The 22,189-nt window shown below is 41.5% G+C and overlaps 1 protein-coding gene across 1 annotated transcript; it reads right to left on the bottom strand.

Annotated features, from left to right (window-relative positions):
• Nucleotides 1-658: 658 nt before the first annotated feature.
• LOC119457930 (papilin-like) lies at nt 659-15,484 on the bottom strand. The gene is made up of 5 exons (XM_037719695.2): nt 15,420-15,484; nt 13,133-13,315; nt 10,403-10,585; nt 4,936-5,115; nt 659-1,512 (listed from the first exon to the last, which is right to left on the bottom strand). The coding sequence occupies exons 1-5, from the start codon at nt 15,472-15,474 to the stop codon at nt 1,196-1,198; spliced, it is 918 nt and encodes a 305-aa protein (XP_037575623.1). The 5' UTR covers nt 15,475-15,484; the 3' UTR covers nt 659-1,195.
• Between the last annotated feature and the right edge of the window lie 6,705 nt (nt 15,485-22,189).

Genomic DNA, 22,189 nt, shown 5'->3' on the forward strand with positions numbered 1-22,189 from the left:
AAATCATTTCATTTGTGTTGTGATAGCGTCTATGGAAATACCTCGCATACTTAGGACTCAGGAAGAGCAGCGTGAGCGCGATGGGCGGTGATGGGAACAGTAGCGTCAATATGCACAACGGAGTGGTGCTTAGGCTTGGCAGGACGCAGCGGTTCTTGCTGAAAGCTAGCCAAGCAGAAGTAGGACGCCTCAAGCGGAGCGCGAGTACGATGAGCGACGGAAGGTACAGCAACGTCAATAGGCACAACGGCATCGTGCTCAGGACCGGCAAGACCCAGTTGAAGGCTACGTCACATTGGTTTATCGCTTCAACTGATACCATAGCGTCGCTGCCCAACCACTTTCACAGCGTGGATTGGAGCCCATTGTTTTTCTTTTCAAATTTCTCGTGTCATATTTCACAAATGTGTCGTAGTACAATTTCATGAACTTTGATTATAATATGAGTAGCAAATATTTAGTTTTTTAATGATAAATATTTATTATCACACCTTTCGTCTTCCCCACTTTGGTAGCTCGAATGGGCGTTTTCAGAATAATGCGTTTGGTCAGCCATCCTTTCAAGTGCATATTATTGTTTCCCGTATATTTCTTTTTCCTTGGTTGACATTAGGCAACTATATTTTTTCGAATTATTTGAATGATTAGGGTGCTAAGAATATCTTATTGTGTAATTCAAGAAAAACAGCTCATCTTTCTTGTTTGGTAATTATTTAATGACTTTGCATAAACATTATTGACAAAATACTCTCCTATTCTGACAAACGACGCGTTCTTCTCTACTTTTTAGTTACCAATGCCCCTGTTCATATGGGCATTATAGTGGACAATGAGCTATCACAAAAACTGAAACGAGAACATTCATTTTCGTAAGGTTATTGCCTGGGTGACCGCAATTACCATCTCCAGCAGCACCGTTTATTTCAAAGCCGCAAATGATGTGTTCCAAATTTGGTCAAATTGCAGTGGAGTGTAAGCCAAACAGCCTTGAATATTTAGGCACTTGTTGGAGAAGTGGGCTTTGATGAGGTGGCCAAATTTGCGGTGCATTTTGGCTGCATGGTTTTTGGTACTTGATGGTTGAGAGGCGTCGAATGGCTCGGAGGTAATGGCTGTTTGGGGGCTATAAGTTGGTTGATTGGTGGCGGATGGTATGCTGGCATTAGGTGGTTGGAAGTTACCGGATTGTTGGTGTCTAATAATTGCGTGGAATTTTGTTAACGTTCTGGACGTTTCTAGATGATTGAATAGTATTGGGTGGTTGGATGGCATTGGTTGGTTGGAAAGTACCTGATGATTGTAAGTTACGGAATTGTTGGATGGTATTAGAATTTGGAACGCCATGTGATGTTTGGATGGTATTGGATGACTGCCTGGTATTGGGTGGGGGCTGTGAGGCATAGGGTGGCTGGATGGTATTCAAGAGTTGGCTGGTATTGGATGGTTTGTTAATTGGACGACTGGCGATCTTCGGTGGTGTTGGCTTCTTGCACCTCAAGCATGATTTTGTATCTGGTGGATAAAACAGAAAAGGCGTGGTTATCTTTATGGCTAGTTGGAAAAGCGTATCCCGATTTATATAAAAAACCAAATTTTCATATTGCTTAAAAGTCATAATCGCTCTAATGCATTGCTCCAATCACTAGAACTCGTGATGATCAGGTACCTCATATTATATGTTTTATGAAAGAACATAGTACATATTCAAATAATAAAGTGTTATCGTAGATACAGCAGTGATCGGAAAACGTCGTTCTTTGCTAGATGGATAGTAAAATGATGGTCAAAATTACATCAATAGGTATCTAGTACTACACAGGCCATTCTCAGCCTGAGTCTCCTAGTTCATTAGCCTATGGTGCATTTCATTTCTAAAGAAAACTTAAGCATGAGCACGTTATCGTGAACGTGCCGATACATCGACCTTAATGGCTGGCCCGCCCGCTCACAGGAAGCTATATACCACATCCATCTAACACGAAATATTATGCGTAAGTGGTCACCTTTCTTCCTGTCTATTTTATGTTGGTGTAGATGTTTGTAGTCATTGCAATATGTCTTTCTCAAGAAAATCTCCAAAATGTATTTTGAGAAAATATTATCTTGGCGCGTTCTCTGACGCTCAAGTAAAACGGAACATTCCCGCAAAATTACAATGTCACTCCTCTCCGCTCCGAGCACTTTCGAAAAGCTCACAGAGGCATTACATAAGCAGGAACCACGATGCTGTTAAAATGTAACGAATTTTTCGACGAAAGGCTAGTCTGTCAAGAGAGTGACTAATGCACGCGCATAGGAAACAAAAGCACCAATGTGAGAAGTACGCCGCAACATACTCCTTGCTGACACTGTTAGTAGGTCTTAATGGGAGTGCCTGATAGGATGCCTATTTTGTGCATTTTTATGGGAATAGCGAAATTTCACTATAATGTGTACTTGTGCGGAACAACCAGATTGTATTTCGTGCCCTGCAAGTACACACTGGACTAGTTTTTTCTGATCTTTATCGAGGGACCGTACAATGATTTACTTTGCAATTCTATTACATATTTGTTTTTGCAACCAACCTGGAGTATGCTTAGAAGAATTCTTATCCTTAGTGCCGAATATCTAGAGTAAATAAGCCAAATGAAAGCTTCACTGCGGCTGCAGGTAGATCAAGAAAGCCACACATCACGCAAACGCAAAATTTGAAGTGATTCTCAACAATTGTTGGTGAAGTGGGGCTTATACGTTCTATTCAAAGGTATATGTCGGCCCGTATGGGTATATGTCAGCCCGTATTTGCCCGTATGGTTTCCAGATGACAAACAGTTAAATGCTGTGGTTTTACACGCCACAACCATGATATGACTATGGGGCACGTGGTATTGGGGGAGTTTTCTCCCCTAATACCACGTGGGTGGATTAATTTCGGCTACCTGAGCAAATGGATGCAACACTGGCGCTTTTGCATTTCGCCCACATCAAAATACGGCCGCCGCGGCCGGGATTCTATCCCGCGCCTTCCGGCTTAGGAACGCAATGCCATAGCTACTAAACCACGACGGCGGGTGGCATCCAGATGACTTCAAAGAATCTGGCTGTAAACACGATTGGCAACCTACTTCGATACATTTATTCAAATGTTTCCCTGTCTTCAATGGTTTTAGGCATCCGGAGTGCCGGCCAAAACAAGGGTTTATTTTGGGTTGGGGAATGTGGCCATCAAAACTGCAATATACATCGAGTTGCGCACAACGTCTGGCCGAAGGTACTATATGATGTGAGCCAGTTAAGCAGCAGCACTTGGTGCAGCGCTTTGTCACTCAACTCAATAAACTATACACGGTTTGCCTCTTGTACGGTCGGATTACTGGATGTCAAATTAAGCTTAATGTGTTTATTTATGCACAATGAACTTCAAGTTTTTTGCCAAATGGAGAATACGAATAAGTGCAGCAAATGATGAACACCAATTTTTGGGGGAACTGCTCCTCTTAAAAATGATGCATAAATTTACCAAATTTTGCATAGGGCGTATTGAAAGGATGTCCTGACGGACAGAAGTGTGTTCAAGGGGTCCACCATGTTCCGGACCACAAAGACGATGCAAGATCAGGACGTCTTTCATCCTAGTGTCAAGATAATAACCTCCATCATGCCACGTTCTCTTGTGCTCAGCCGCCATCGAATGATTGCTAGAAGCGTACAGAAATCAAAGGGCTTGAAAATGTGCCCAATTGCCAAATTTTCACCGAAAAAGTGTTAAAGAGATTGCCGTGAAGTTGGGGCTAAAATTGTGGGAAGGTTAGGAAAGGTCTCGATGAAAAGAATATTGAATTGATTAGAGAACTTCTTACGACAGCAATAAATTCTCGCGAATGTTCACTGATATACCGACGGTGTAACTTGGATTTACGATTACGATATTGAGCTGACATCTTAAAGCAAGGATGCAAATAAAGTTCATCCAAGGCAAGAACAAATTAGGAAGCAGGAAGCAAAATTAATGTAATGATTCTCTTGTTTTATTTTACTGCCATGGATTGATGCAACATAAATTAGTACATCAATGTTGTACCTGTGAATGCAGATTTTTACGTGGGAGCCCTGAAGCATCTAAAGGATTGTGAGAGCCGCATGTGACAAAAATTATCAATAGAACGGCGCTGGATTCTGAACGGTAATAATTGCTTTGGGCATTCTGTACTGATTGTGCGTATGTTTTTGCAACACAATTTGACCCCGTATTTGCAACAAACTCCTTACTGACAGGGTTTAGCCCACTGAAACTTCATTTTTTTGTGTGTGGCGTTGCTCTCCAAATGCTAACTGGTGCTCCGGGGCCGCTACTTAGAGATGCAATGGCAATTCAAACGTACGCAATATTGCTGCCATAGCACTTAAGAGAAGAGGTCTTCGAATGTTTCTTCCAGCTATGGAAGACGACACGAAACCAGTGCAGTGGATTTATACGCAGTATCTTGAAGGTGGCCACATTTCTCTATCTGGAAACTCCTGAAATATTTTGGCTAAACGTGCTGCACGAAGTCTTAAGGTAGACCTCGTATAACAATCTGTATTAACAATAAACTGATCAGGAAGAATCTTCCACTTGGGTTTGGTTGTTCTTAGTTTGGATGGATCATATACCGTAATGTGTTTCGAAAGGCGTCGCTTAAGTCTGCAAAACATGGGGTTATTATAGGAACGCTGTGCTGTCATCCTTTTAAAGGTCCTGAACATAGCAGGATGGTAGTTCTCCATCTCTTTATTGCCTCCCTCAAGGATACCCAGTTAAAAAGAATTTCGGGGAGCATCTCCAGAGCATCTTTGACCTAGCCGGTCAAAAATGCTCAGGAGGAACAAGTGCTAGCCAAGCACGCCCGATTAACCTTCTCGTAGCCGCAGAACCAACACCAATTCTAATAATATAAACGTGAGTGAACTTACAACTGCATCTCCAGAGGCAAACGTCCAAAGAAATGAAGCCATTCGCATTTTTTGCGCACCATCCTCGATCAAACCTTCGACAAGTGCCTCGCTCCTCATCGAAGTACCATTTGGTATTTAGATTAAAACAGAGTTTAGTGGTTGGCTTGGCACTACAGATGGGCCTTGGTTTTGTAATTCCTGAAATAAATAAATTCATAATAACATTTTTTTAGTAGAGCACCCGTTTTATCAATTCGAGGTGGTTGAATTGCCCGAAACATTTATTATAATAAGAAGACATACTAAGAGTATGGCTACTATTTCATTGCATTGTTGTTGTCACCCATTCCATTTGTATTGTGTTACTCGAAGTATCATAAACCAACTAGTCTAACTGCAAGTTATTTTCGTTCTTCATTACCAAATATTGTATACTGCTGAACCTTGTCGATGTATACATGTGTAATGATAGCCATTATGTTTAGGAGAAAAAAACTATAAACACTTCAATATCTGGTAATATTGCATGGTGCGCACCATGTCCGGTATTGTATGAATAACTCTATTTCAGATTGTTATTATAAAACATAAATTTAAATGTCAATATAACCATACTGAAGTCACCACATTAAAAAATTATAGCACCCTAAGAAGTTGAATCATAATGCAGAATACAGAAAATAATCACTACCAGAAGTGCAGGGAATTCTTCACCACCCTAAGAGCGGCAAAAGGACACTTCTAATATGAAAATTCCAACAGTATAAATAGGGGGTTAAATTTGTTTTGCTTTGTTTTCAACGGTGCCGCCTTAATTCTCTTCATTGCTATGAATGTATGGGTGAGTGTGTGAAGATGACTAAAATAAGTTAGGACTTTCTTTTTACCGCAAAGGGCACAATTATACTGAAAGTCATTACATCGCAAATGGGAAACGATTGCGGGCGTAATAAGTAAATTTCGCGGGCCAGAATCTTCAGCATGGTAATGTAAGACATATGTCAAGGTGACTTTTTCGATTGTGTTAAGTAGCCATGCCCTCGATGTCAATTAACCACCTTGAACAATAGCTGTTGTCAATACAATTATTTTCGAGGAAATCATGCCCTTCAAGGCGATCAAATTTGCGCACTGGTAGGTATCGCCAGTCGCACAAAAATCTGCTTAGCCTCTCGTGTCGTAAACCGCACCACATTGCAAGTTACACTATATCAAAACTATTATATAGTCACACAATAGAATAAGATGCCAGCTGCACGGCTACCTAGGCATGCAAATGGCCATTTGGTGGCTTCGTGGATTCAATATTGATTTGTTAAATTTGCTGTCGATTATGCAATTCATATAGCTAACCTATGTACACTCGAGAAGAAGCGATCTCAAACTGTTCCGGTCTTCAGGTATGTGACTCCCAATCCTACGTCTACAAATGTCCTAATATCTTCAGATCACATAATCTTCTGCCATCCTCGACGGCATATCACTCCCCTTGTCCGCTTGTCGTTTGTCCTATTACTCTGACTGCCAATTGTTTCCTCTCGCTTTACATGTCTTGAGAACCTCTATTTCTTAATAATATCGTCAGCTATATTATCGGAGGCCTTTTTCTATTCGTGCGTGTTCGTGTTACTTGCATATCTTTCAGCGTGATAGCGTTAAGGGCACCGTGTTGCAAGAAATACGGCGGCGGCGCTGACCTTCGTTACGCGAAAAATCATCCCAATCACAACCACGCAGGCCCTCCTCGTGGCGCATGGGCTTTACTGAACTAATTTAATTTCTAAAAGTCAGATGCGTGAGAAAAATCGTAAAGTACAAGGTAAAGGACAACATACAGACATGATAGCGTCGGATCATAATTTGAATATACGAAAAACATCAATATGTTAGATGGAATTAAACTCAAACATTAACACCTTTTCCAGCGTTTCTGCTATTCAAAAAGCAGCGCGGCCCGCTCGGTTGCTTGCGACAGCACCATCTAGATGGCGCTCGCCTCCGCGAAGTCACGGTGCGCGGAGGCGTAGATGGAGAAAAAAAGTTGCGGTTGCCGGGAAGCGTGAGAATCAGTCGAAGATATTTGAATGCTATCGCGTTCCACTCCTAAAGGCGAGTGCATAAAGAGTCCCTGAAACGGTTCGGAAAAATTTTGTAGACTCGTAGGGTCCAGCTGTAGTAAAACATTCGCGTCACAATTGAAGTGAAGCGCCTCATATTAAGATAGCTATGAACGATTACAAGTTACCCTTCACCCTAGCCATACTTTTCCTTCTCAACTCGTTGGCCGAGTGATCGGGGCTAAGCCCTGCCTTCACTAGCTCTACGTCATGGTATGACGTGGTGTCGTCTACTTCTGACTGTCTGGGAGCCGGCGCGCGAAGGCGGCGAAGGCTCTCCAACCTCTCCGCTGGCCGCCTGGCCGTTGGTCCCAGCGAGAGCGATCGAAGCAGCGTGCGTTACGAGCGTTCTTTCGCAGCGCCGAGCGTCTCCGGCATTCTGGTAACCACAGGCGAGCTGGGCGTTTCGACGCATGGGCGGAGGCATAAACTAAGGACCCTCCATACTACTGTGATGAAAGAGCTTCAGCGTAAGACGTACGTGAGCGGCCTGAACGGCATGCGCGGTCCAGCCACCTGGTGACGCAGAGCTTAACCGGCCCACAAAGGGCTAATAGTGCTGTAACCGAGTGTAAAACATTTTATATATTTAAAAAGACAATGTGTTCAAGGTTACGCTCGAGCCGAAAATTTACATCTTCAGCAATCTAGAACACACTTAGTTACTGCTATATTAGCTCTGTGTTTGGTTGAGCTTTGTGCCAACAGGTGGCTGGCACCGTGCAAGCAGTTCATGTTTGCGCCTCCGCTCATCTCGTAAAACGCCCAGCACACTTGCACTTGCATTTACCCGAATACCGAACACGCTAAACACTATTGTGGTAGTAATCCTTCAGCGTGTAAGTGACGGCCGCAAACGCATAGATGTTGGCGCCGTTCCGCTAGCGACAGTTCGATGCGCTGCAGCCACTGGGCTCGTCTGCTGCCTTGCTGAGGGGCACGATGTCGTACCTTGACATAATGCCAGTCGCTACGTTTGCAGCCCGCAGAGCAACAAAGCCGAACCATGGTGTTCGCGAAAAGGAACAACCTGACCAACACTGACAGCGCAGCTCTCGCCAACACAGAGCACGTTGTAGCACACGCGGACGACACTTGCTGTGTGCCGGAAGTGCTTTGAGTATAGTGATACACTGTCCTTACGCATTCTCTTTCTGTTAGTTTCTTTTTACAGAACCAAATTCACTAACGTTTCAACTATTACGAGCAACACTTGTTCGCCATAATTTTGGACAAATTATCGATGACGCGTCCTGTGCAGCTAGTCGGGTAGCTCGCCCTGCTGACGTCATATGGCCAAATCGCGCCACCTGGTCCTGGGCGGCTGAAAACTCAGCCGATTGGCGCGCTGCGATCGGTAGCGAGGTGCCGTTTTAAAACCTTATAACAAATTAAACGCTTTATGCGGAGCACTTATATTCGTCAATTAATAATCAGACGGACCAACCCTAACGACTCAGTACGTTTGTGCGAAATCGACAAAATTGCTTCAGGGTCCCTTTAGGCGTCGTTATATCGCTCCTTCATGTCAAACGGCATTATGATGCTGCAAGTAACCGTACCCTAGTTTAGTACTGATATAATTCAATAAATGTACATTCTGTAATTTCTGGGCGAGGAACTGTTAGTAGCGATTTAGTAGCCTTTACAGCACCATGATGATGTGCCCCGCGTTTTTTAAGTAGCCCTTCTACGAAATTACGCCGTATTAAGAGCCGGGCATACTGTAAATATTGGGAAAAACGTCCAGAAATTTTAGGTATCTCCTATTTCCCCCTGACACTCAGTGGGGCTGTAAATGCAAACAATCATAACGCGGCGCATTTATCCGCAGTTGCCTACTTAAATTCAAATAAAACAGCGAATCACTCGCGCCTTGATCTCTAATCCGCTATACTACATAACGAACAACGCTACTAGGCATATCAGTTTATGTAGCACAAAGCATATCTCAACGCGTGCTCCAAACTTTAGCTTCAATAGCGCACGGTGATAGCTGAATTGTCAAGCCTGCCTGTATGGAACTCCTTCTAAGAGAAAAAAAATTACTCCATCTCCCGCTAAAGGGAACCATGTGTGGATGCGAAGCAGTGAAGAGATGGTTAGCTTGAGCGGGAGATGGTTTCGCGGCAGCGGCATGAGCGCTCATCGCGGCGCTGCACCGGAGAACGAGGTGCGCGCGCTCCATCATTTTCATACCGCGGAACTACCGTGGCGGCCCCAGCGGAGTATGCAGCTGTCGCACCACCTGTCGAGCGCGCTGCTCCGGATTCCTAGAGGAGAGAAAGGGGGGAGCGTAGGAGAGGAGAGACAGGGGGATGGGACTTGCATGCGCTGTGGGGGTGTGGCACGCGGGCGCCTCTCCGTAGAGCATTCCTAAAGGAGGGAAAGGGAGAGAGCGTAGGAGAGGAGAGAGAGGGGAGGGGACGCGCATGCGCTTTGGGGGTGTGGGACGCGGGACAACAGACAGAGCCGCCGGCAAGAAATGCTTCGCATTTAAAAAAGGAGTCTTCACTACAGATGTTTTATACAAATAAATATATTCCAAGACACTATTGGAACAGGTGGGCGGCTTTATGAATAAACAGTGTTTTAGGTGGAAGTCAAGTTACATGTAGTTTACTGACGCCAAGTGATTGCGGAAGCCATCTTCAGTAGTTGAAGCCGAAATTCGTCTTTGAAAAAGGCAAAGTTCGCGTAGTAATCGGCATTTGCTGGAGAGCACAGATAGTCCGGTGAACATGGGCAACGGCGGTGTGTTTGTGGTTTTCGTCCTGTGTTTAGGCTTAAGGTGACGTTCCGCTTCAAGAAGTGATCTTTATCGAGCCGCCTTCTATAAGGACATGCAAAATTTGTGCTCATGAGATTTTCTGTCAAGGCTATATTCACCTCGATTTGGATAAAAAAAGTTTAGTCTCCGAAGGACTAGCTTTGATAAACTTTTTATTTTCATTTTTTTCCTAAAGTGCACTTCATATACTTCAGTATGACGTCATAAATTTGCATTTATTTTTTTTTACTTGTGCCCACGAAGTGCTGAAATTGTCAAAACGTATCTGGAAGACCATGGTGGAGTTATAGCATGTTCCTGCGTTATTCCGTCTTTTCAAATTGTTCTTTCTGGGGTTTTACGTGTCTTTTCAAATTGGCGCTCACGATAAAAGTTGCATTTCTAGTGTTTCGGAAATTGTAATTTACCTACCGCCTTTAATATATCATTACCTAATAAAACGCCGTATGTGCGCAAAACCGCCTCTGAACAACTATGGACCGGCTGTCTGTCCTTTTCATTGCACAATTTTTGCGCTCATCGTCAATAATTAACTTTTGTGTGGCCGATGCACTGTGCAAAAAGAATAATTACTCACCTTTACACACTTCCATGCATTTCACTTCCGTCAAAAAGCTGTTGCTACCACTACCGCAGGAGCCATGCTTGAGCATTTTACAAAACTTGAGCCTGCTGTCGTAATACCAAGCTTGATGGTTCTGTTCACAGCTGCCGGGAAGAGAATTTTGAAAGCAGGCCGGCGACTTCATCCCAACGCGGTCTAGAAAATTAGCGCAATGGCGTTTACTTTCAAGGTAATGGGTACAATATATTTTGGGGGGAGGTGGGTGGGCTTTTAGAAACAAAGATATTGAAGGATGCCTGGCACTGTCAGAAAGAAAGTCCTAAAAATCTTCGTTGGGAAACTTGTTATCACTGCTAGACCTCCTAGGTGGTGGTCATTTCCAAGGAGCAAGTATTAGATAACAACTTTTCAAATTATTTCCTTGAAAACAGAACGATGAGAGAAACAGAATATGGAAGGACGACTGCTTACAAAAGAGAATTATTTAGCTTACATTTATGAGTGAGACATAGGGCTTAACAATTTATGTGGCACGCGTCTGTAATGGTTGGATAAAGTATGATGGAACACGGGGGATTCCAGCTAAATTATTTAATGTTATTCAACACATGCTTGATAGGCAGAAAACTAGAAATGTTTTTCCAGATGTGCACTCTACGAGTGTTCGCGGCTACAGTGCAGCTATGCACTAATTTTTCAAACAATGAATGACAATCTATTCGCACACAATCTGCATAGAGTATTTTTGTGCCACGCGCATGACAACCTTTTTTAAAACACCCCCTACGTCAAGAAAAACTGTGCATCACATTCAATATATCCCAACTCCATTTCCTTATGCATCATCTACCTAAAGACACACTGGACAGAAGAATAAATACAGCCTATATTTCACAATATCAATCTACCCTAGAGCATCGTAAACTTTATGCAGCAGGAGAATACTAGCAGATAATCATGGTTTGGAGCTGTTGTATAATGGCTACTCTACACTGGCAAACATATAGAGGATAATTCATAAAGCCTTTCGTTCGTTACTGCTTTTTCCACTGGTTAGCTGTCTTGGATAATATACCGGGTGTCCTATGTAATTTAAGCCAAACTTTAAAATATGCAAATGGCCACGTAGTTGGACTAAACAAAGGTAATGTTGTTTGCCGTCGCTAGGAGATACTGAGATTACTTTTTGCATTCCGCCTAATTAGACAATAAATCCTAATAATTATTCAACTTCTAAATTATTATAGTTAGATGAAAAGTGTCAAGGAGAAGATTGTTAAGCGACATGAAAAAATCCCAATACAGCTTTCTGTTGCTCAATACGTGCTACATAAAAGTGTATTTCCGGGCGTCAAATATGCCGGCGAATACACGCAAAACTGCCGAGTGACTGGCCGCTTGAGGCAGTGTGCGTGTAGTTGCAAGCATCTTTCACACTCGGAAAAACACTTTTATTTATCACGTATTGAGCAACAGAAATCTGCATCGGGAGTTTCTCATGTTGCTCTACAATCTTTCTTTCTAACTATTACAGTTGAGCAGTTGAATAATAATTAGAACTAATAATCTAATTAGGTGGAATGCAAAAAATAGTCTGAGTATCTCCAAGAGACGCCAAAAAACATAACCTTGGTTCTGTCCAGCTACGTCTCATTCGTATATTTTTAATGTTTGGCTCAAGTTACGTGAAACACCCTATATATGTATAGTATGCGTAGTATTGGCTGCACTTAGTTCTTGCCACCAATTCTGGTGTAAGGGCGTTTTCTGAATACGGGCCATAATTTTTTTTTCTTTTTCTGGACTACGCATTCCGATTTTTGATTACACAGCATAAGTGCCAGCTATAGCTTTTAATGTGTTCACGTAGTGGAAATGCACTTGATTTTCATGGTTGCCTGCTACCTCTCTTAACATTTTTGCTTGAAACAACAATGCAGATAAACGATCCAGTGGTATCTGGACAAGATAACAGGCCGCTGTCGGGACAAATTTCGAGAATACTTCACTGCAGGGGCAATAATATGGCTTACAATGTTTCTGTACAGTTCGTTTCCTGAACATTTTATGGAACATTTTTAGGTCAGAAAAGAGGGATGGGAGGATGACGGTGGGCAAGACTGTTTATACTCATGGGAGCAGCACGGCGAACTGCGCTGTATGAACTTTGACATTTCAACATAGGGGTCTTCCTTTTTTTAAACGATGCTGCCTGTGACCCTGTACCCTAATTTTAATGTAGGTACTACACAGCTGCAAGAAACAGCTCTATATAGTCGCTTTTCAACTTCACGTAGAATTCCTCGAGCTCACATTTGTCTCAGCTCTATTGCAGCCAAGCTAACTACACGTATACGTAAAAAGAATCTACTTGAAAATTGCAACGTTATCGCTGTTATTGAAGCACGTAAACTCAGTTTTCGACAATCTGAGCATTTCATTTCGCAGCGGAAGCTTTGGGTCATAATCTTTACATGGGCGATAAATGGCAGCATTAGGAAGTGATTAAATTAAAAATTGGTATATATGTCGTTCAGTTTTACTTGCTTTGCAACGCGCTTAAAAAACAGCAAGTTATTCAAAGGTACCGATGTGGTGTCTGCGGTGTTCCTTGGATATACATGATCGAACTGTGGGTTGTTATTGCACTCTGGTAAGCATTTCATTCGGCACACTCAATAAAGTTATATGAATACCGTGAGTTTTACATACCGTTGCATTATGACTGCAATAAATACTCACTCATGCAAGCAGTGCTGCAGTTTTGTTCCGTCGGAAATATGTTGACGCCGCGACCACAAAAACCCATGGGGAACATTTTGCATTTGTTTTCTTGAGGATCGAAGTGCCAAGACTGATTTAAGGTCTGGCAGCTACTTAACACTGGTGGCTTTCGGCAGAATTCTGGCATTGTTCCCGGGGCAGCTGAAAAGTTCAGGCAGCTGTTAGCTTAATAAGGCGGCTGATCGACTGGGCTAATTGGTTATTCATAGTAGTAATACCGCAATACTGTTTGTTCTCGCACTGTGTATTACCTGTATGTTAGTTAAGCAGGCCATTTTTTTAGGAGTGTATGAAAGTAAATTGTTCGCTTCTTGCCTGTTGTAATATCCAAGGCCTTGTTTCCGTAAAAAGAATAAAGCCTCGGTAGAAACGAGTGCTCTGTATGCAGTCCAATAAATCCGTCGATTGTGCGTATCCTTTCCGCATAAATTTTACGAGACTGATGTGGCTTGCATTTTGTTTCCTCTTATTGCACATAATATGGTATATAAAAAAAAGAGGAGTTATATTTGAGAAGCAAAGCTTGTTTTTTTTTTTCTCCTAAATGCAGGGTATGTCAGGTGCCGCTTTCACGCGTGTTTCCAGAATTTCATTTAGCTAGGTTTGAATGAGTCTAATTGTGCACGTAGACGCTGTGGCGGTAAAGGGGCACATATTGTCAACATTTTACGTTATCGCGCAATGAGCTGTAATCCTAAAATCGCGAACGTATTATAGAAAAAAATCGGTAATAATTTCTAACGCATCTTATTCCGAGTTTAACATGTCTAATATACTAGCAGTACGATGCTTGTTCGCAAGAAAGCTGGTACACCAGAAGTATGAACGATCTGTATATATCACACCATGATCACTCTGCTCGTCTGCCGCAACTTTAGCAAAGAGCTAGCGATCTTTAAGGACGAGTAAAATGTCACTCATGACTCTGATACACAATCACCAATTTTTGTATTGTTAGATCATGTCCTCAGCGCGGTTTGCTGCTAAATTTATCAACGAACCCATTCCAATACACACGACGCTGCAAAGTACATACAATTCATCGTGCACTTCTCCATCTTTTGATGTCAATTCGTACTTCGACTCATCTATGGTACGCACCAATATGCTCGCCACCGCTCAATCTAGAGGCTGTCTTTATAGGTACCCAGTCAAGTGTTATTACTTGCCATCGGTAATCTCCATACGGTTTGGAAGGCTCTACGGAAGCCACCAGCAAGTGAATTGCAAGTAAAAAACTAAACGCGATAGCATAGCCACGGACCTGTTGCTGCTATTTTAAAGTACATCTGATTTCCTTTCCAGCCTCAAAGCACAGTATTTCTTATTTTAACAGGAAAAGATGTACTTATTTGTGGCCTATCAGGAAAACCACACTTTTATTAGAGATGTGTTTGGTCAGAATGAGCAATAAAGGGACTATGACACGATGTTGGCCTTGTTTTTAGAAAAATATACCTCTACTGCATTAGTGAAAGTGTTTTTGTGTGTTTGTGGGCTGAAAGAAAACCGTAAAACCATACTGCTCTAAAGATACTGATAATCAGGTACGTTATTTTCGGTGGCTTCGGGGTCTAATTCGTAACAGAGAGCGCAGGCGCAACGTGCAAAAATCCAAAAATTAAACAAAATTAAACAACAAACATTTCTGTTAAAATATTTTGGCACGAAACGCGACAGATCTGAAATAAAGTTGCCGTTAGGAGAGTTGTGTCTTGATATCTATTGTGAATTCACTATTTAGACAAATCAGTGCATAAATGTGTTTATAACAAAAACTGTTTTGTGAAATTCTTTGCCTGAATTATTTCAGGTAATGGGTAATTCTGTTATGATATTGCGTGTGTGATCAGGTTCACAGGTAACTCTCGCAATACCAATGAGTATTCCTTAAATGCTGAACCACCTCTGGCGAAATATTAGCTCGGTGACAAAAACGTTGGTCTGTAGTGGCGTTTCTCGTTTGCTAGAGCAGGTAATTGAAGGGTTTTCATAACTCTCTGCAGCAATGAAGCTCTTGATAAAATTCTTTAATCCTGTATTTCAATGTCGGCAAGTTTCGTTGTGTTTATATATCAGACGTATTGTCCAATCTATCCGTTAGGCATTGGATGTGCCAAGTACTACACTAAAATACTGAGAACGAAGATACACATTTTAGATAGATTGCTGATGGAAAACAATTCTCACAAAAAATCGCAACAAGGTGATGAATATGTTTGGAGGATGTAGGATGATCACGTACCTTGAACGCGCATTACAGTGAAGAGAACAAGCACGCCGCACAGCTGCTCCATCATAACGAGTCTCATCCACCTATGAGGCAAACAAATTAAACCTTGGATTCAGCGCTTTGCACATCCGCTGTTGTATTTCCGCATGTATTTCGAATGGGGACCTTAGAGAATTTATTTCTTAGAAAAGATGCTTTCACTGGCTAGCAAAAGAATCCGGGGATGACGATGCTTGATGAACAATAGATATTCCGTGCAGCTTTAAAAGACGACATGTTCGGTAAAAACTAGGACGCACTTGTTTTCTAAACGAAAGTCCTGAAGATTATCATTGTCTGAATATCATTCGTGTCATAAAATAGCACTTCAAACAATTCTTCAATATGCCAAAATAGCATCAAGGAGCTTGAGGCGCTGACGGAGATATTATACAATGAGTGACTGGATGTAAACTGGGTATTTGGGTTAGTGATTATGAGCATGTCAGGTTTTTGGTAGTAACAAGAGTGCTTTATGGATACTTGGACCTTATCTGCTCTCGACGCTAATGAATTTATGTCAGAAACGAGAAGCAGGCATATTTTAATGACAGTTAGTCTAACAAGAAGCATAACTACGAGTACAACTGCGCATGTTTCTTCCAGTCGATGATGGGACGTCGGGCATAATAGAGTTGTTGATGTCTATCCTCCTCAAGTAGTGCAGTGTTAAGCGTGGCGTCGGTGGCGCATTTGAACAAAGAAGCGCGATTCATTGATAGTGAAAGCTAAGCTCCTTCGTTCACATGCTTGTTTTTCATGCCTTTTCGGCCATTTGTGAGCAACTGAAGGCGTACACATGTTGCCCAATTATCACGTCTTATGTTGAGATGCGCGTGTTCTATGCAATTTTTTTATAGCTTTGTTTTTAACTCTCACTCTTTTGGGTGCTGGTTTCAGAATCTCCTGGGCGTACTCGTGCATTCTACTGCTGCAGGGAACATTTCCAATAAACATTCACAGTTGTTAGTAGCGCTTTACCCGTCTTTCTCGCATTCCTTTGTACCGTCTAACGAGCTTCATCGTCGTCAAATGTGCATCACCAACTGGCCCGAAGATCTACTCCTGTAAAATTCTATTCTTGTGAAGTGACATCTGAAATTACTTTTCAATGAAGCAGGCGAGTGAGTTTGTAGTTATCGTGAAGATATTGTGCGTGAAAATTTTGTTTTGGCACTTTGAAGGCGGTTAAGTGTTGGTCCTCAGTGTAACCATTATATTTTCTTTTTAAGAAATGCGTGCAAGTTAAAATTTTGCACAGTTTAGGATTAGACGAATGGAAGATGGAGGATTCCTATTTAGTTTGTTCGTTCTTAAAGCATAGTTATGACGTACTTGTTGCACCACAACTGCGGGAGCATCGCCACATCTTCAGGATTTTGTTTAACTGTTTCCGAGGAGTAAAATGCACTCGTATTGAATAATTTTGGATTATTTTTTGGCTCATTATATATTTTGGGCGCACTACGCGCAGTCTAGAAGAGATATTTCGGTTAAGCAATAAGATCTTCCCTCCACCACTATATTCAGGTGGTCGTAGAGATATGCTTCAAACAACCGAATAAATATTTGTACGATAAAAAAACTTGCACAATGAAAGCTGCTCAAGCTAACGAAACTTGCATGGTACGTAGGGACGTGCGTACATGGTATATTTGTCTCCACAATATGTACTTACGTTGGCACTTTTCCTTGCATTTACTCAGCGTTGTGAAATAGGTGCTTCCACCAACGCAAACATCTGTAAGCAGCAATCCACAGTACTTGGTTGTAGTGTTGAAATATGAAGCTTCTGTTTGCATTCCACAGGTGCCAACATCCGGCCGCTGCTTGCAGCTTGTCGGTGCCTCGAATTGTATAGCTGCAAAAATATCATGGTGCGTTATATTCTATTGAACTTCAAACCGGAGCTGCTGAATACAATGCGGTATTCCATTAGAAGATCCGTGTGCTTTAGAGATACCTATAAGGCGACGCTGTGTGTTTTTTTAATTTATTTATGTAGGAATTTGTTTTTATTCTTTGGAAAAGAAGTGCCCCTATTCGCATTGCATTTGTGGAAGGAATACAGGATTTATCTGAGACCCTTTCCTGGTGCTTCCATTCAGGGTATATATAAGCTATTTACAGATATGTTCGGCGAGGAAGCGACGAACACCATACACCGCGGAAGAGGCAATGGATACTTTACCATACAGTGCATGAGCCTCTAGATAAAGCTGTCTACTGCCACTGTGTAGGACTAGACTTATATTCTACGGGGATCATTGCGCATGCTTTACAGCGAAGTTCTCTACCTCTCGTTATTCGGTACATTTCGTGGCGTAAACACAAAACACTACGATCACAATCGAAGGCAAACGACATACCTTTCTGTTCAATCAGGCATACACCATATAGATATATATATATACTTGTAGGTTGTGAGGACGCACGTACGAAATAAAGTATACTTTATATCTTACGTATTGGCCGGGGTGCGGCCTTCGTCAGGGCCGGACCATATATACTCTAAGGAATAAAGGAGACACAGACACAGCACCCGTTGACTGGGCCGGCTGTTCTATATTCTGCCTCGACGTATTCTCCTAGCGGCCGCTTTCCGAGCATCCGAGGCCAAGTTCACTTCAACTTCGCAATATATATATATATATATATATATATATATATATATATATATATATATATATACTTAGTGACGTCACCACGCTTTTATAAATTAAAGGGAGACCCGTCTAGCAGCTCATTCAGGTTGTTCTAAGGCTGCCGTGGCTAGACTACGGTACTTAAAGCCACCAGAAGAACAGCATGAATAACATGCTCAACCATGTGTGGTGTTTGATTCAGCTTTGCTGGACATTCACGTTCGCAGGGCGGGATGGCGGTCAATTTTTATTCTTTACTGATCACTTGGTTTGTTCAAAAAGTTATCTCACTACTTTTGTTATCTAAGCAAGCGCCCTCGATGCCTGCAGTGGACATCACAGAACTATGTTTACAGACACTAAAATTTATCGCTTTAAATAAATTCGATATACATTAGGTTATTTCTTATTGCGAATTTGGTATCCTAAACATTTATGTCAACGTATAGTTGCATTAGAGCTTAGTCCTGTCGTAAAACTATTCTTGCTCACTAGTTCCCCGAGTGAGCCTTTTGTGAGTGCTAGATAAATCAATTCGAGATACAGAATGATTTCTTATTGTGAATTTGGCATCCTAAATATTTCCTGAACAAGCTAAAAGGGTTTTACATTCCTACATTGATCGACAAACGACATTTCTTGGTCTACGCTTTTAAAAAAGACATTTGTTTCCTTTTGTGTAGATAACCGGTTTTGTTGCCCGTGTGAAAGAACGCCACCCTAGAAACTGGTGGCATCAATAATCTTAGTTCCTTTATGATCATCATAAAAGAACCTACAATGAAATTTATTAACCTGCAGCTACGTTATGCGCATGAAGCAGTTTGGAATTGATCTTCAGCCAGAAATAGAAGTCGAATGCAAGGACGAAGCCAAAATAACGACGCACTGCAATAAAAGACGAACTGTGTGGCAAGTGTCCTTAGTGATTTTTAGTGTGAAATTATCGTATGAAGAGATTAGGATACATGCAAGCGATCGCCCTTATTAGGTAAATGAATTCAGTGAACACGGCCCTCATGTACTATAATGAAGTGGAGCTCACGAAATGCAAGGTGAGCTTGATTGGTCTCGAATAACCTCAAGCATCAGTAAAATAAAATAAATAAAAAACTTTATTAAGTACGCGAAAAGCACCATTTTTGATCTGAAGCATGCATTCATTTCATGGTCTCTTTTAAATGTTTGTATCTCTTATTTTTGATTAGGAACCTATTTTACTCATGACATACACCATGAGTAGCACTAAAGGAACCACAAAGCAGGTACCGCGTTCTTGAAGTATAAACTAAAAAGAAACATAGTACGAGCTGTATTATTAAATACGCATTTGCAATACCAAAAATTTTATTCTTACAGCCTGATGAGGCTTAATAAACCGGAAAAGAAAAAAAAAACACTTTTGTCATTACATTGAGCGTCCAGCGCTAGCTTGCCGTTATGTCCTGGATTTTTACGGTGACTGCGTAAATCTACTTATCATTAAAAAAAATGAGTTGCATTACACGCACTGACGTTCCGATGCTAGCTTTCTGGCGAAAAGTGCAAAATATAACATTCGAACTGTATTATGTCCTTTATATTTTGTAACGCGAAGTTATCTAAAGTTTGAAAGCATGGTTTATCACTTCAAACTTATTTAATGTTTCATTTACAGTAGGCCTTTAGTGCTGAGCGACAATAAGATCGTATGGAAAGTACCGGCATCATTGTGACGATGTCTACGTGTATTGAAACAAAAGCAGGCAGAAAAAACAGATGTGCAATAGTCGTGAGATATTTAACATAGATGTCTCGCCGCACAATGACTAAAGTGATATCCTTTCAACTCTACAAGAGTTTTCAAAATTAGGACACGTTCGCAAAAATTGAACTTGCATACCTATTGAATGGTACCCATTAGAGCGGTGAAAATAAGAAAAATCTGGAACTCTTGCTTGTAACTTTTTTATTGTCTTGGGTACTTGTTTCTGCTTATCTACTTGTTGTCTTGTGTTTGCTTGGTTTCCTACTATTTCCTAGCCTATGTTACTTAGTCCAAATGTTACCTGAGTTTGAATTGCTGGTACCTTATTCAGCTTGGGTTACTCGTACGTTCCATTCAAAGTCACTGCTCGTGAGTGAGAGATGAAAAATTTCAGACATGTCAAGAAGGGTTAAGGGAAACTACATGATTTATATTGTTTATATTTAAAAAAGACATTAGGCTTTACTTGGAGGCGTGAATATAAGAAAAAATCATGACACATACACAATAAATTGTTTATTATAAATCTTCTGGGCTCTGTTATGCAAAATAAAGCTGAATGGAAATGTAAGAAGAATGTATTCAGCATGTTTGTTATGCCTTAAGTTAACTGTAATCTATCTTCATTTAAATGACATCATTTTTCTTTAGCCACCTACATCAACAACAACGGGTTCTCATTGCTCACATGATTATCTAATCTCTGGTGTAAATCGCACATTGCCTCAATTATGTACTAGGTTGCACATTTGGCACAGTCTAAAGTTTATTTAAAATTAGTGTGTTCTTAATAGTGCTGAATCTGAATGCCTATAGTAACAAATATATTTGGGACAACAAGCCCTTGTTACTTGAAAATATATTGAAACAAAGGAGAGAATTAAAAACGAAAAAAAAACAGGATAAAGATCATGCGGAAATTACGGTGCGTCGACAATAAAATAAGACTTTATAGACGAGTTCTAAATGTATGCAAGTTCTCATTTACACACTAATGTCTCTTGAGAATGCGGCGATTTGTGCTTGTAGCGATACGTAACCTAAACAAAGATGGGTCTGTCTAAGCTACTGGAGACCAGGGCTTCGACAACAATGACAAAGCAAGTGTTGTTATAATATCAAGGTTCATGTTAGAGTTTTATTTAGTTTTTTGTTCTCGAAGGCTTGGCCCCTGAATCAATCTTCAGGAAGCTCGCATGAGGATTGTGGCCTGGCGAGACCAATGTAAACCTCCTGGTCGGCCCGAGCCTAACTACTGCGAACTTGTTCAATTTCTGCAACAGCCGCGAGCCAAGGAACAGCGATAAACAGAGCTCAAGGTCTGAGCTTTGATTTTGTCTATAGGTTTGGCCCCGCCTATAACTGGGCATTACCGTTCTGCTGGCTTCCTTCGCTCGGCTTCCTTTCGCCGTTCAGAAATCTTTCCTTTGTGTCTCGGTTTCTTCGCCCCTTTCACTCAGCCATTGTCAAAAGCGGACAACCTTAATGGTGACGATGATAAGCCTTCAAGATATGACAGGTATCCAGAGTGAAGGCTTGGCCGCGAATCCTCGGGTTAAGACATACTGATATTTGTAGGAACGAATCGATAACTCCAAATGATGAAGAACCCTGGTAGATATTATTAATTATGAAAAAAGTCGAACTAGATGAATAGATGCTTACATCTATAAGAAACAAAGTAAGAGTGTCCGCACCTCTTCCCTTTGTTGCCGCTTGCACAGTTTGTCATCATCGTACGCTTTTCCATCAGCCACCCCAAATAGCTTGTTTAAATCTTTCACTCATTTTGTTTTCTAGTAAAGCTGCTGCATAGTAATTTGATATAGTATGCTTAACTTTAGAGAGGTTCATAATCCAAGTAACAATACATCGGTTTCTGACATAACTAAAATGATGACACTGTGGCCTCAACTGCACAGGGGAACAGAGAGAGAGAGAGAGAGAAAGCTCTTTATTTGCACTCGTCAGAGAATATGGGTGATCGGGGTGAGACGCGGGGAAAGGAAAACACAAACTCGCGCACATTTCTGATTTCTGACCATTTCATATAAACTCCAACAAAGAGAGGAGCGCCTTTTTTGAATGTGTGCGATACCTGGTGAGGCTGAGTCACGTAGACACATAATACAAGCCCTAAAGCCGCCCTCTTGTCTTGTAGTTCTGTTTTGTTCAGTTCTATATATCTTTGGCCGGGTGGCTACCTGCAGATGTGGTTGTTCAAAACATTTGTGGTGAGGTTTACTTTTTGCCATCATCTGCCATACTGATAATAGAAAGAGAAAGAACGAGAACGGCTGCTTTCTCGTTCAGAGGAAATGTAAGCACGTGAACAAGAGAAAATTCGAATG

The sequence above is a fragment of the Dermacentor silvarum genome, chromosome 7 (assembly GCF_013339745.2).
Source record: "Dermacentor silvarum isolate Dsil-2018 chromosome 7, BIME_Dsil_1.4, whole genome shotgun sequence".
In the NCBI taxonomy this organism is placed as follows: domain Eukaryota; kingdom Metazoa; phylum Arthropoda; class Arachnida; order Ixodida; family Ixodidae; genus Dermacentor; species Dermacentor silvarum.

Excerpts from the sequence above, each read along its gene's own strand:
- LOC119457930 (XM_037719695.2), bottom strand. The coding sequence starts at position 15,474 with ATGATGGAGCAGCTGTGCGGCGTGCTTGTTCTCTTCACTGTAATGCGC. Across the intron at positions 10,586-13,132 it reads CTGCAGCACTGCTTGCATGA|ACCGCGTTGGGATGAAGTCG; the intron begins GTGAGTATTTAT and ends CTAATTTTCTAG. Across the intron at positions 5,116-10,402 it reads ATGCATGGAAGTGTGTAAAG|GAATTACAAAACCAAGGCCC; the intron begins GTGAGTAATTAT and ends TATTTATTTCAG.